This window comes from Epinephelus moara, chromosome 7 (assembly GCF_006386435.1).
Source record: "Epinephelus moara isolate mb chromosome 7, YSFRI_EMoa_1.0, whole genome shotgun sequence".
In the NCBI taxonomy this organism is placed as follows: Eukaryota; Metazoa; Chordata; class Actinopteri; order Perciformes; family Serranidae; genus Epinephelus; species Epinephelus moara.
In genome coordinates, this window is record NC_065512.1 from 31,032,834 (window position 1) to 31,046,928 (window position 14,095).

Below are 14,095 nucleotides of genomic sequence, written 5' to 3' on the forward strand. Positions count from 1 at the left end.
ATAAACCTCATAAAACAAACCTAAAACTATCTGCAATTATTATTATTATTTTTATTATTATTTTTTTTTTTTTTTATTGGTGTTTTTTATACAGCATACCGGTCGAAAAATGACCAAAAAAAAGACACCAATCCCAACCTAATAAACCCACGAACATACTTACACACACATGTACACACATACACAGAAGGAAGAGGAGTACAGATAACTGTAAATGAATGCCCATCTTAACCCCATATTGCAGACACGAAAATACACATCAGTATGTTCCAGGACCATAATCAACAATCACGTCAGATCAAAAAACAAAACAAGAATAAACCTTGACGTCATTGAGAAGTCGCTCAAAGCAACCAGCCTTAAACCATATGGTCCAGCCAGTAAAGAAACAGTACTAATCATTTCAGCTGCCGTAGGCAGACCCGGCCATTAACCGTCAATACAGCTCCAAAACAACAACAATACAGAAGCATGTGCCAAATGTTCAAGTTGAGTTCAGGTATTTCATTAAGGGGCCCCAGGCTTCTTCCCATTTATGTTGACAGTTTAGATTATTAAATCGCAGATTTTCCATGTGAATGACTGAGACAAGTTCATATAGCCAGTTTCTAAAGTACGGTGGGGTAGGTCCCTTCTAGTCTTTGAGGATAAGTTTTTTGCTAATGTCGTGCCCATCCAGACTGTTTAATAAAACAGTCTGGATGTGTGGAGGACGAGATAGCGAGTCCTCTGAACATCAGAAAAGAGCCAAGGCTCTGTCCGGGGAGAGTGTCCGATGGTATACTCCAGAAAAAAAAGGAAAAAATATTTAACCAAAATGAAAAGATTAATGGGCAGTTCCAGAATAGATGCAGCAAGGTACCATCGTCCGATTTACATTTGTCACAAACAGGAGATACAGAAGGATAAAACCTGTGTAGCATGACCTTAGAATAATGGTAATGATGAATTACTTTGAACTGTATTAACCTGTGTCTACTATTTATTGAGCACTTGTGAACATGGGAAAGTGCGGTCTTCCATATTTTGTCAGGCAGTACAGCATTAATTTCTTTTTCCCATGCATTCTTAATACAAAATGATGATTCAGATTCATTGGAAAAGAAATTCATAAATTTAGAAATAAGTTTCTTTCTGTGTGGAGAAAGAGAAAGCAGGTCCAGAAGAGTATAACTCTCACAAGTAAATTCAAACTGGGGGATGTTTTCCCTTACAAAGTGCCTGAGTTGCATACAATGAAAAAAAATTAGAATGAGGCAAATTATACTTCTGACTTAATTGGCCAAAAGATGCAAATTTGCTGTCTAAATAGAAGTATTTTATACATTTAAGTCCTTTTACACTCCATGCAGCAAATGTACTGTCCAGCAATGCTGGGGCGAAGGCATGATTATGGCAGATTGGTGTGTAAATCGATACATAGGAACTTTATAAACATGCTTAATTTGATTAAGAATCTTGAGTGAATTTCTAACAACAAAACTGTGACTTACTAATTTAACAGGTGATGTAGTATTGGCGAAGAGAAGGGAAGATAGTGAGGCATGTGGCTTTATTAAGGACATAAGTTCTAGTTTTATCCACGGGGGGTGGAACTGAATAATTCATGGTCTGGAGAACCCAGTTGCCAGTATGTCATCACCCGAGCATTAGCTGCCCAATAATACTCTTTAAATACTGGGAGACCCAGACCCCCATCCAAAGTGGGCCTAAACAAATGTTTTTTGGATAGTCTGTGATTTTTGTAACCCCAGATGAAATCTAAAATAATTTTATCTATTTTTTTAAAATAATCAGCCGGTATAAATACCGGTAAATTTTGAAAAAGATATAAAAATTTTGGTAGAGATACCATCTTTATAGCATTTACTCTGCCGATCATGGACAGTGGCAAGGTCCTCCAATATTCTGTGCTGCATTTTAGTTTATCAATGGCTTCAAGGAGATTCAATTTGAGCAAAGATTTGGGATTTTTTGGTATCTTAAGTCCAAGGTATGTGATATAGTCTTGGACAGTTTTTACTGGGCAATTATGTATGACTATATTTTCTCCAACTGACATTAGTTCACTCTTGGCCCAATTTATTGTATAGCCAGAGATTTTACTAAATACACTGATGTATTCTAGGAGATGAAGGATAGCCTCTTCAGGGTTCATTAAGTGACGAGTAAATCGTCCGCGTACAGATTAACGAGACATTCTGATGTATCAGTTGGAATACCCTTAATATAAGGGTGACTTCTTAACCCAATTGCCAAAGGTTCTAATGCTATGTTAAATAATAATGGGGACAGGCAATCACCCTGTCTCACACCTCAATGTAGACCAATTGGCTCAGATGATAAATTATTTGTTATGACAAATGATTTAGGAGAATGATAAATCATTGCAATCCAGTCCACAAAAGTCTCTCCAAATCCAATCCTCCTCAAAGTTTCCAGTAAATACAGCCATTCAATAGAATCGAAGGCTTTTTGAGCATCCAGTGTCAAGACGGCTGTTTTATTGTTTTTACCCCTGTCAGAATATAGTATATTCAGCAAACGTCGCACATTGAAAAAAGAAAGCCTGTCAGGGATGAATCCAGCTTGTTCTGGATGGATAATTGATGCTACATGCTTATTTTCTGGTGGCCAACACTTTTGTTAAAATTTTGTGATCAAGATTGAGCAGGGATATGGGCCTGTAATTAACAGGATCCATAGGATCCTTTCCCTTTTTCAATAAAACACACACATTTGCCTCATAGAGAGAATGTGGAAGTGTTTTTTTGTTTTTTTGCCATTGAATCATTAACCATCCTGAGTAATAAAGGTGTTAAAATGTCATGAAACACTTAAATTTCTGCACCAAACCCATCTGGTCCAGGGCATTTACCTGTGGGAAATGATTTAATTGCTTCAGTTAATTCGGCTATAGAAAATGGTCTTTCAAAAAAGCACTGACTACTCTCATTTATCTGTGGCAGAGTTAAAGAACTAAAGAATTGTGAATAATCCTCCTCTATTGAAAGTGGAGGTAGAAGTATAAAGATTGGAATAAACTCTTTAAACTGATTGTTAATGTCTGTTGGTCTATGAATATTTGTCCATCATCTGACTGTATTTTATGGATGGCAGTTTTTGCCAACTCCCCTTTAAGCTGTCTTGAAAGTAGCTTTTGAGGTTTGTCGCTTAGTACGAAATGTTTTTTTGTTTTTAACAGTAAACTACTAATTTCACCTCCAAGGATTGAGTAGTATTCAGATTTTAATTTCAGAATGTTATTGTAGTCAGACTGATTTGATCGATTTTGCTTTTTTCCTTGACGATTCCAAAGAACTAATAAATTCTCTCATGGTGCATTTAAGTGCTTCCCAGAGGGTGGAGTCTGAAACCTCCCCATTATCATTAATCTCTAAGAAATCGCTCAACTTCTTAATCATGTATTCTTTAAAACCAGATGATGATAAAAGAAGAGGGTTAAATCTCCAGTTGAATTTTGGTTTGAGAACAGATGGTTGCAGTTGCATTGTAACAGGACTATGATCAGAATTTTGGTTTGAGAACAGATGGTTGCAGTTGCATTGTAACAGGACTATGATCAGAAATAAGTCTGTTATGATATTGTGTGTTACTTATTTTGGAGGTTGAACTGGCTTCTGCTATAAAGTAATTGATTCTAGTATATGATTGATGCACATGTTAATAAAATGAGTATTCTTTTTTATGAGGATGTTGGATTCTCCAAATATGTACCATGTTTCTGGATTTGATCAAGTTATTTAATATTTGAACTGACTTAATTGATGGAGGAGATTTAGAGGATGATCTATCTAAAGATGGGTCCAAATAACAATTAAAATCGCCACCGATATAAACACTGGATGTTCCGTCATCTGGGAGTAATTCAAAAACCTTTAGGGAAAAAAAACAAAAAAAAAACAGGATCATCCGAATTCGGGCCATATATATTCAACAGAGTAATTGGAAATGAACTAATATGCCCCGAAATCAGAATAAATCTCCCGTTTGGATCTATAACCTTGGATTTAAGTAAGAAAGGGATATTGGATCGCAACACCTCTTGCATGGGTTGTAAAGGGTGCATGGAACACCTGAGAGATCCAACTCGCCTTTAATTTATATTCAGTACCTGTAATAGTGTGCGTCTCTTGTAAGAAGAAAATATCAGACTTAAATGAATTCAAATGAGAAAAAAAACTTTGTATGTTTTACATTGTTTCCAAGGCCCCTCACATTCCACGAGGTAATTGTAATTTTATCTTTTATGGTTTTAGACATATTTCAAAAAGCAAAACAAATCATCGACGATCAGAGTGCCCCAGAGTATTTTTATATAATGCAGTGGGCCCTGGTTGGTCATGCACAAATAAGGTTGCATTAAGACAGACAAACTGAGCTGAAATACTAAACAAAGCGCCTCTCCCACCCAACTCCTTCCCAAAGATGCTTCTTTTAGCTTAGTATAGGGCCTACCTACTTTACAGTGGCCAACCTGCGTGATTTATGATCAGTCAACTGAAAATGTTCATGAGTATCTGTGGAGTGAGGAATGAGTGTATATTTCTAACATTTCTGCAGTTTTGAAAGTCAGGTAGGGGATGGGAATTCCCAAATTTTAAATTGTATCATTGGGCATTTCTATTAAGAAACCTCTTAACTCTAACCACTATTGGATGGAGGAGGATAGAGAATCACCATGGAAAAATATAGAACAAGAGATAAAAGCTCCAATAAAGGACTTTCTCCTTATAGGTAGGTCTGCCAAAAAATGTGGTTTATATTATCGCCCAATTTTAACTCACATGCTAAAAGTGTTCAGAGCAGCAGAAAAATTCCTAAAAGTTAAAAGTGTACGGTGTAAATAATAATGGTCACCTCCTATCTGGGGGGAAACCTTTCACCAACAAAGCTTGGGAAGACAAAGGTATTTCAACTCATAAAGATATTTATAGGGCAGATACTATCCTTACCTTTCAGGAACTTGTTTCTCAATACAGTATCGACAAACATTCTCTTTTCTTCTATTTCAGAATTAGATCAGCTTGTAAAGCCTACAGAGTTCACTGGGGGTCAGATTTACAAGAACATCCCATTTTAAGTTAGGTACAGAGTACTCCGAGACGGATGGTGTCTTATATTTATGATAAATTAAACTCAGTAATGAAAGCTTGGGGGAAGGACATAGCTGAAGTGGGACAAGGATTAGATTGGGAAGCAATTTGGAATAATGTTGCGGGTGCCTCAAAAAACCCACACCATCAGTATACACTTGAAATTTTGCCACAGAGCATATTTAACACTGAGAATTAGGCATCAAATGGGACTGGTATGTGACCCATATTGCTCTTTCTGCCTCCACGGAACTGTTGGGTCGTTTATACATGTTGTTTGGGAATGTCTGGGGGTTTGGGATTTTTGGGGGGATGATATTAAGACGACAGAAGACCCTTCATGATGGAAGATAACAAGAGTTGGTGTACCCGCCCTGGAGCCAGGCCTGGGGCTGGGGCCCGTGGGCGAGCGCCTGGTGGCCGGGCCTCCGCCCATGGGGTCCGGCCGGGCCCAGCCCGAACCGGCTACATGGGCTCGTCCCCCTGCAGGCCCACCACCCGCAGAGGGATCCAGAAGGGTTCGGTGCAGTATGGATCGGGCAGCAGACCAAGGCGGGGGCCTTGGCGGTCCGATCCTCGGTTACAGAAGTTGGCTCTTGGGACATGGAATGTCACCTCTCTGGCGGGGAAGGAGCCGGAGCTTGTGGAAGAGGTTGAGCGCTACCGGCTAGATATAGTCGGCCTCACCTCGACACATAGTTCCGGGTCTGGAACCCTAGTCCTTGAGAGGGGTTGGACTCTCTCCTTCGCTGGAGTTGCTCCGGGTGAGAGGCGGAGGGCCGGGGTGGGCTTCCTGATAGCCCCCAGACTCTCTGCCTGTACGTTGGGGTTTACCCCGGTAGACGAAAGGGTTGCTTCCCTGCGCCTTCGGGTCGGGGAACGGGTCCTGACTGTTGTCTGTGCTTATGCACCGAACAACAGTTCAGAGTACCCACCCTTTTTGGAGTCCCTGGGACGGGTGCTGGACAGCGCCCCGACCGGGGACTCCATTGTTCTGCTGGGGGACTTCAACGCTCACGTGGGCAATGACAGCGGGACCTGGAGGGGCGTGATTGGGAGGAACGGCCTGCCCGATCTGAACCCGAGTGGTGTTCAGTTATTGGACTTCTGTGCGGGTCGCAGTTTGGCCATAACTAACACCATGTTCAAACATAAGGATGTCCATCGGTGCACGTGGCACCAGGACAGCCTAGGTCGCAGGTCAATGATCGACTTTGTAGTCGTATCATTTGACCTGCGGCCATATGTTCTGGACACTCGGGTGAAGAGAGGAGCAGAGCTGTCAACTGATCACCACCTGGTGGTGAGTTGGATCAGATGGTGGGGGAGGACGCCGCGCAGACCTGGCAGGCCCAAACGAACAGTGAGGGTCTGCTGGGAACGCCTGGCGGAAGAACCTGTCCAGATGATCTTCAACTCCCACCTCCGGGAGAGCTTCGACCGCGTCCCGAGGGCAGAGGGGGACATTGAGTCCGAATGGGCCTTGTTCCGCTCTGCCATTGTCGAGGCGGCTGTTGTGAGCTGTGGCCGCAAGGCCGCTGGGGCCAGTCGCGGCGGTAATCCCCGAACCCGCTGGTGGACACCAGAGGTGAGGGGAGCCGTCAGGCTGAAGAAGGAGGCCTACAGGGCATGGTTGGTCTGTGGGTCTCCGGAAGCAGCTGACGGGTACCGGCGGGCCAAGCGGAGCGCAGCAGCGGCAGTCGTTGAGGCAAAAACTCGGGCGTGGGAGGAGTTCGGTGAGGCCATGGAGGAAGACTATCGATCGGCTCCAAAGAGGTTCTGGCAAACCGTCCGGCGCCTCAGGGGGGGAAGGCGGCAACTTGCTCACACTGTTTACAGTGGGGGCGGGGAGCTGCTGACGTCAACTGAGGACATTGTCGGGCGGTGGAAGGAATACTTTGAGGAGCTCCTCAATCCCACCAACACGTATTCCAGTGAGGAAACAGAGACGGGGGTCTCGGGGGCGGGTCGTCCAATTTCTGGGGCAGAAGTTGCTGAGGTAGTGAAACAACTCCGAGGCGGCGGAGCCCCGGGGGTGGATGAGATTCGTCCTGGATATCTCAAGGCTCTGGATGTTGTAGGGCTGTCCTGGCTGACACGCCTCTGCAACATTGCGTGGACATCGGGGGCAGTGCCTCTGGAGTGGCAGACCAGGGTGGTGGTCCCCATCTTCAAGAAAGGGGACCAGAGGGTGTGTTCCAACTACAGGGGAATCACACTCCTCAGCCTACCCGGTAAGGTCTACGCCAGGGTGCTGCAGAAGAGGGTCCGGTCGATAGTTGAACCTCGGATTGAGGAGGAGCGTCCCGGACACGGAACCGTGGACCAGCTCTTTAGCCTCGCCAGGGTGCTGGAGGGGGCATGGGAGTTCGCCCAACCAGTCCACATGTGTTTTGTGGATTTCGAGAAGGCTTATGACCGTGTCCCCAGGGGCATCCTGTGGGGGGTGCTCCGGGAGTATGGGGTTGGTGGCCCTCTGCTAAGGGCCATCCAGTCCCTCTACCGAAGGAGCACGAGTCTGGTTCGCGTGGCTGGCAGTAAGTCGGACCTGTTCCCGGTGAGGGTTGGACTCCGCCAGGGCTGCCCTTTGTCACCAGTTCTGTTCATAACTTTCATGGACGGAATTTCTAGGCGCAGCCGAGGGGTGGAGGGTGTCAGGTTCGGTGATGGGAGGATCTCGTCCCTGCTATTTGCGGATGACGTGGTCCTCCTAGCTCCATCGAACAGTGACCTCCAGCTCTCGCTGGGACGGTTCGCAGCCGAGTGTGAAGCGGCTGGGATGAGATTCAGCACCTCCAAGTCTGAGGCCATGGTCCTCAGCCGGAAAAGGGTAGATTGCCCACTCCAGGTCGGGGGGGAGGTCCTGCCTCAGGTGGAGGAGTTTAAGTATCTCGGGATCTTGTTCACGAGTGAGGGTAGGATGGAGCGGGAGATTGACAGGCGGATTGGTGCGGCATCAGCAGTGATGCGGACGCTTAACCGGTCCGTTGTGGTGAAAAGGGAGCTTAGCCAGCAAGCGAAGCTCTCGATTTACTGGTCAATCTACGTTCCAACCCTCACCTATGGTCACGAGCTTTGGGTAGTGATCGAAAGAACGAGATCGCGAGTACAAGTGGCCGAAATGAGTTTCCTCCACAGGGTGGTTGGGCTCAGCCTTAGAGATAGGGTGAGGAGCTCGGACATCCGGGAGGGACTCGGAGTAGAGCCGCTGCTCCTCCACATCGAGAGGAGCCAGTTGAGGTGGTTCGGGCATCTGGTAAGGATGCCTCCCGGACGCCTCCCTTGGGAGGTGTTTCGGGCATGTCCAACTGGGAGGAGACCTGGGGGCCGCCCCAGGACACGCTGGAGGTATTACATCGCCCGGCTGGCCTGGGAGTGCCTCGGGGTTCCCTCGGAAGAGCTGATGGAGGTGGCTGGGGAGAGGACTGTCTGGGCTTCTTTGCTGAGGCTGCTGCCCCCGCGACCCGGACCCGGATAAGCGGAGGACGACGAGACGAGACGAGACGAGACGAGACGAGACGAGACGAGATGAGATTATTAAGACTCTTGCAGGGTTAATGAGTGCGCAATAACCAATGGACCCAGCTGTACATCTTCTAAATGACAAGTCCCACCCTTTTCTTACAGAAAAGCACGCAAAGTCTGGCTGGCAGGTCTAACTGCAGCCAAGAAGATCATAGCTCATGGAAGCCTCCCCACGATATCTCAAGTATTCACTGGCTTCTGAGCTTTTTGGATATTTCTTACCTTGAATTATCATCAGCAAGAATCAACACATCTCTAATTTGGACTAATCTAATATCTAAACTGAAAGACCTTTTGTCTAAATGGTACTGCTCTGTCTGTGTAGGTATGACTTGCCTGTTGGTTGGTGGACGGGAGGGGGTGGAGAAGGGGTGGGGGTGGGGGTGGGGATGATGGTGATAGGGAGGAAGGAGGGGGGTCATAGGGAGGGGGGCGGTGATACAAACACTCAATGTGAACTATAAAATGTTGTATTGGCTATTTGTTATATTGTAATAAAAAACAAGTGAATAAAAAAAAAACATTTCTGTAGTTTTGACATAAAGATTTAGGTCATGGCAGTGATAAAGTCTTCGGTAGCTTTGAGTCCTGAAGTCTTTTGGAATTATTATTCAATTTAAATTATTAAAATGATTAAGAATTGTAAGAAATGCAAAAAAGCGAACAAAAAATCTGTCAGTCTTAGCACATCTGAGCTTACATTTTATGTTTCAGTGTATCTACTGCTTGTATAGAGCTTCTTTCTAAAGACACTATGCCTCATTTAAAGTAAAAGCATTGCTGACAGTGAAACTGCCCTGCTAATATCACTAACAATTAAATTTATATGATACATCTTTTGTCAGTGTTATGCAGGCAACATATAGTTGTGACAAATTGGAGGTTTAAGCAGCTAAGATACAGCAGAGAAACTGGGCTGAGCATGTTCTACTCCTTACCAAGTAATGGCAGTATTGAACAGTTTTGTTGTTTGTCGACTGAAAGAAGAAAATGAAAAAGCAATGCATCCATTTTACTGTTATTTTTCAAGGTTTCTCATGGACAGAGAACTTTAAATAATGACCTCAAAACACTAGTGTGAACACAACTTGTATCCACCAGGCATGAGATTTTCTAACATTCAATGAGACCATAGCCCAATCCCAATACACCCCTTTCCACTTCTTCATGTCCAGGAATGTCTGGATTCTTGTTTGGATATAGGGGTAGGACGAAGTGTTAGGGCTATATGGCCCTCCAAATGGAGGTTTTTCAGAGGCACACTCAAAACAGAGTATCATGTGAAATCATCAGCAAAATGGCAGCACAAGCAACAAATGAAATCCACAAATGTATTTTCTTAATTAATAAAGATTTAAAACGATTCTTACCATCATATTATCTTAGTTAAATGACGTTTTAAAGTATCATGGTCCTTTTCTTTATAAAAAGTATAACAAAAAAAAAAAACGCTAGCTATTACGCTGATGTCTCAGTAGCGCACCAGCTACATTGTTATTGCTGACTTGTGTATTATAGTCATGCATTTTCAGATATTCCAATGAGGAATACCGGCTGAGAGGCAGAAAATTTGCACTCTACTGGTGATAGAGTGTGTTTGTTGCTTGCCAATTTGGGTTCCTGTACCTGATGGACAGTCAGTATCTCATCCAATGGACGGTTGTTGCTTAGCCCAGCAGCAGTGAGAGTGGAGCCTTAGGTGATGCTCAGGACTGTGGGAGCTCCAGTACAAAGTCAGGGATAACAGGCAATTTGTGTCTTAACATTGTCAGCTGCTGGGGGACAAAAACTGCACACGAGCTGAGCTTGCTTTTGGCGAGGAGCTGAAGTTGGCCATGGCACTTTGAGGTGCTCATGCGCTTGATGGTACAAGTTAATTTAGGCCATGGTAGAACCATCAGTCCTAGCTGGAAGACCTCTGGCACGGAGGACCTGGTTAGGTTAGGTCAGGTGTGAAAAATGTGAGTACAGGCCAATTCTTGGTCTTAATTTTAGGCCTGTGTAGAACTCTAGTTTGGATAAAACAGCAAGCTTGAAAAAATAACATTGGTGGAAACTTCAGCAGTCCTAGTGCTTTTGGGTTTTGTGTTGCTCACTGCTTTGCATTGCCTGTACAGTAAATTGCTGCACACTGAAAAAAGAGAGAAGCTCTTTCTGAATGTTGATTGGCTGATTTGGTCCCCAGCTCATGTTGCTGTAGTCAGACAAGATATTAATAACAGTGAGATGAGGGAAAAGTCACCACGGAGGTACACAACACAGGAGAAAATATAGTTTTTCTCACCAGGATGGATAATGTCTCTCTAATAACACTGTTTGTACTTTCAGGTTTAAATGAGACAACGAACCACCGAGCTGTTCTCTTCTCCCTCACTTTACTGTGTTACCTTTTCATTTTGCTGGTAAATGTTGCTCTTATTGTGATCATCATCTTGGATAAAAACCTGCATGAGCCAATGTATATTCTATTGTGTGTGAACTGCATGAATGGGCTTTATGGGACAGCAGGTTTCTACCCCAAGTTCCTCTGGGATCTGCTTTCTCCTGTTCATGTTATCTCTTATGCTGGATGCCATGTTCAGGCTCTGGTAATGTATTCATTTGCCTGCAGTGACCTGTCTATTCTTGCAGTCATGGCGTATGACAGATATGTGGCTATATGTCGACCTCTAGACTACCATTGTGTTATGTCAAAGCAAAGACTCTTAACGATAGTGTGTTTGTCGTGGTTAGCACCTTTTTGCATTATGGGCATAAATGTTATTCTGACATCTAGATTAAAGTTATGCAGCCCATTTATGGCCAGAATATTTTGTGTGAATTGGATGATTGTTAAACTTGCTTGTTTCCCAGCTGATACTATGGTTAATGGTATTGTTGCATACATTACAATAATCATTTATGTCTTCCATGGTTTCTTTATAGTTTGGTCTTATATGTATCTCATCAAAACATGTGTGAATTCAATAGAGAACAGGAGGAAGTTCATGCAAACATGTGTGCCACATTTAACCTCCTTACTCACCTTCCTTGTAACAATAGTTTTTGATCTCATGAACATGCGATTTGGTTCAAAAGATTTACCTCAGATTGTTCAAAACTTTATTGAAATACAATTTCTTGTCATACCCCCCGTCATAAATCCTCTCATTTATGGTTTCAAATTGACAAAGATTCGGAACAGATTTCTGCATGTTATTACTTTTAAAAACAAATATTAAGTTGATTTTAATTAATAAATTAAAATGAAATATGCACTGCTTAACCTGGTGGGTGTTTTGTTTATGAGTTAAATCATCAGACTGAAGAATGGAGGTTTTGCACATTTACCAAATGTTAGCTATGTCTTGAAGGATGTCTTTTAAGCTGAAAATTTAGCCTGGAAATTTGAATTTATGAATGTAGAATTTACCTTCAGGATTTCGGCTGCTGAATCATATGCCTCTTTTTTATCTGGTAGCACTCCAAAAAAATAATAATAAAATGATGATTCTATAAAATATGTACTTTCTATAAGCATTTTCTTTAGTTTATTTACTTTATTCACATTTACCCTAGTCTGTTTATTGTACAGTGGTTTACACTGTTGTGTGTACACATCTCAGACAACACACTTTGCTCTATTAATTCACAAAATCCACTCTGGGGCTACATGACTGTATGTCTTCTCATATTAAGGAATAAAATAAATATGATAAAATCTGAAAAATATATCATCCTATATTTGTAATTAACCTGCTTGTGATTAAACATACACAAATGAAACACTAAGAAATAAAAGACAAACTTGATGATGAAGGAGTATTTAAAAAAAGCTTGTCAGAACATCTCGCCCCTTTAGAACAACAAATGACCATTGGACCTGTCTAACTAAGGCTGAGTTCACATGTGCAGGGGTATTTTTCTACATGTTTTGACCTTTTATCCACAAGCAAACTGTGATTAGGTTACTGAAAATGGACCTTTTGTAAAACAAAGGGCAGGTGAAGATTTTCAGAAACTCTATTTCCAGTGTTGATGTGTGCTTTACTATAATGTGCATAGGCTTTCCACTGTAACCATTACATATTGTCCAATAAACCTCATTAAACAAAACTAAAACTATCTGCAATTATTTTACCTGATAGTTCAATAGGCCTTGTAACATTGGGGGTATTCAGTGTTACTGTAGTCTCTATATACAGACTCTACATTCAGTGAACGTAGAGTCTGTAGGCAAACCCCAGAGATCTTGCCTCTGGAAGAAGAGCAGAAGAGCCCTGGTTTCCGGTTGTAGGCTGTTTGTAGTCTGCGTGATATTGACTAATCACATTTGAGCCGGCTGCAGTTGTTGCCATGTTAAAAACGGTCCGTGCGGTGAACTAACGAGGCCGAACATAATTGGCGTCACTGCAAACTCTGAGTCCATCACAATGGTTCAGCATATTTACTCATATGTGTGACTTTTAATGTGTCTCTTTAATGGGAGTTAAGTTGCGTGCGATATACTAGGCTTTATTTTCAACTGAAGATGGGATTCTAAGTGAAGTTTCTCGACTTGGATTGCACCGTTTGGACTATGGAGCCTGCCTATCCTCTGGAGCTAAATCGAAGCTGCTGAATCACTGCTTGTTTCTGATGGGCCCAAACTTCGCATTTCAAAGGGAAGTGGTTATTATCCGCCTCAAATGCTGCAGTTTTCATAATGTCTGTATTCGGCCCGCAATGGTCCTGATTTTAATTCATTTATTGCAGCACTGATTCATTGTCCAGCCTGGCGGGTTGCGGAGCCTACTCAGCTGGATGACGAATATCGCTGCATGACTTTGATGGGTCTGATCTCTGCATGACAAAGGGAAGTGCTTCTTTCCGAGCTCACCTGTGATTCTGTGTATTTGGGCTATCGTTTGAGGCCTAGATCGATCCTGATTACATTATTTTATTCACAGCGTTGCCGGCTCTGATTTCCTGGTTGTGAGTGACATCACTCTCGGGATACCCCCTTGGCCCGATGACGAGAGGTCTTCCCCCAACTCCCATTGGCGAATTGAGCTGTGCAACTCTACTAGCCCAAACTGTGCCCATTAGACACTGTTCAGCGATATTTCTGCTGGAAAGTGCACGGGATAATAAAACAATGTACATCCTTCTCACGTTCCTTGATGCACTGACATTCTGGGGCAATGGGCAACCTGACGCTCGCTGGAGAGTATACTCGTGCAGGTACACTCTCCAGCGATTTTGCCCAACGCACATACCAGCGCTTTGCCCATTCTACATGCGCAGAAGCCGGGACTTTGTCTCGCGGACTCTCTGGACGCCTCTGAACTGCTCTGCCCTATGTGCGTTTCTGTTTTGGAAAGCTGTTACGTGTTCTCTGGGAATTCTCTCGTTGATTTTGTGGTCATGCTACATTCCAAACACAAACTTCCTCATAGTGCAAACACTAAACAGAGATGTATGATCCTATTTTT

The 14,095-nt window shown here is 43.3% G+C and overlaps 1 protein-coding gene across 1 annotated transcript; it reads left to right on the forward strand.

Annotated features, from left to right (window-relative positions):
• The first annotated feature begins 10,902 nt into the window (after positions 1-10,902).
• On the forward strand, positions 10,903-11,863 carry LOC126393518 (olfactory receptor 142-like). The gene has a single exon (XM_050049707.1). It carries the CDS (start codon positions 10,931-10,933, stop codon positions 11,861-11,863), a length of 933 nt encoding a protein of 310 aa, XP_049905664.1. The 5' UTR covers positions 10,903-10,930.
• The last annotated feature ends 2,232 nt before the right edge of the window (positions 11,864-14,095 follow it).

Coding starts and splice junctions, on each gene's coding strand:
- LOC126393518 (XM_050049707.1), top strand. CDS start 10,931: ATGGATAATGTCTCTCTAATAACACTGTTTGTACTTTCAGGTTTAAAT.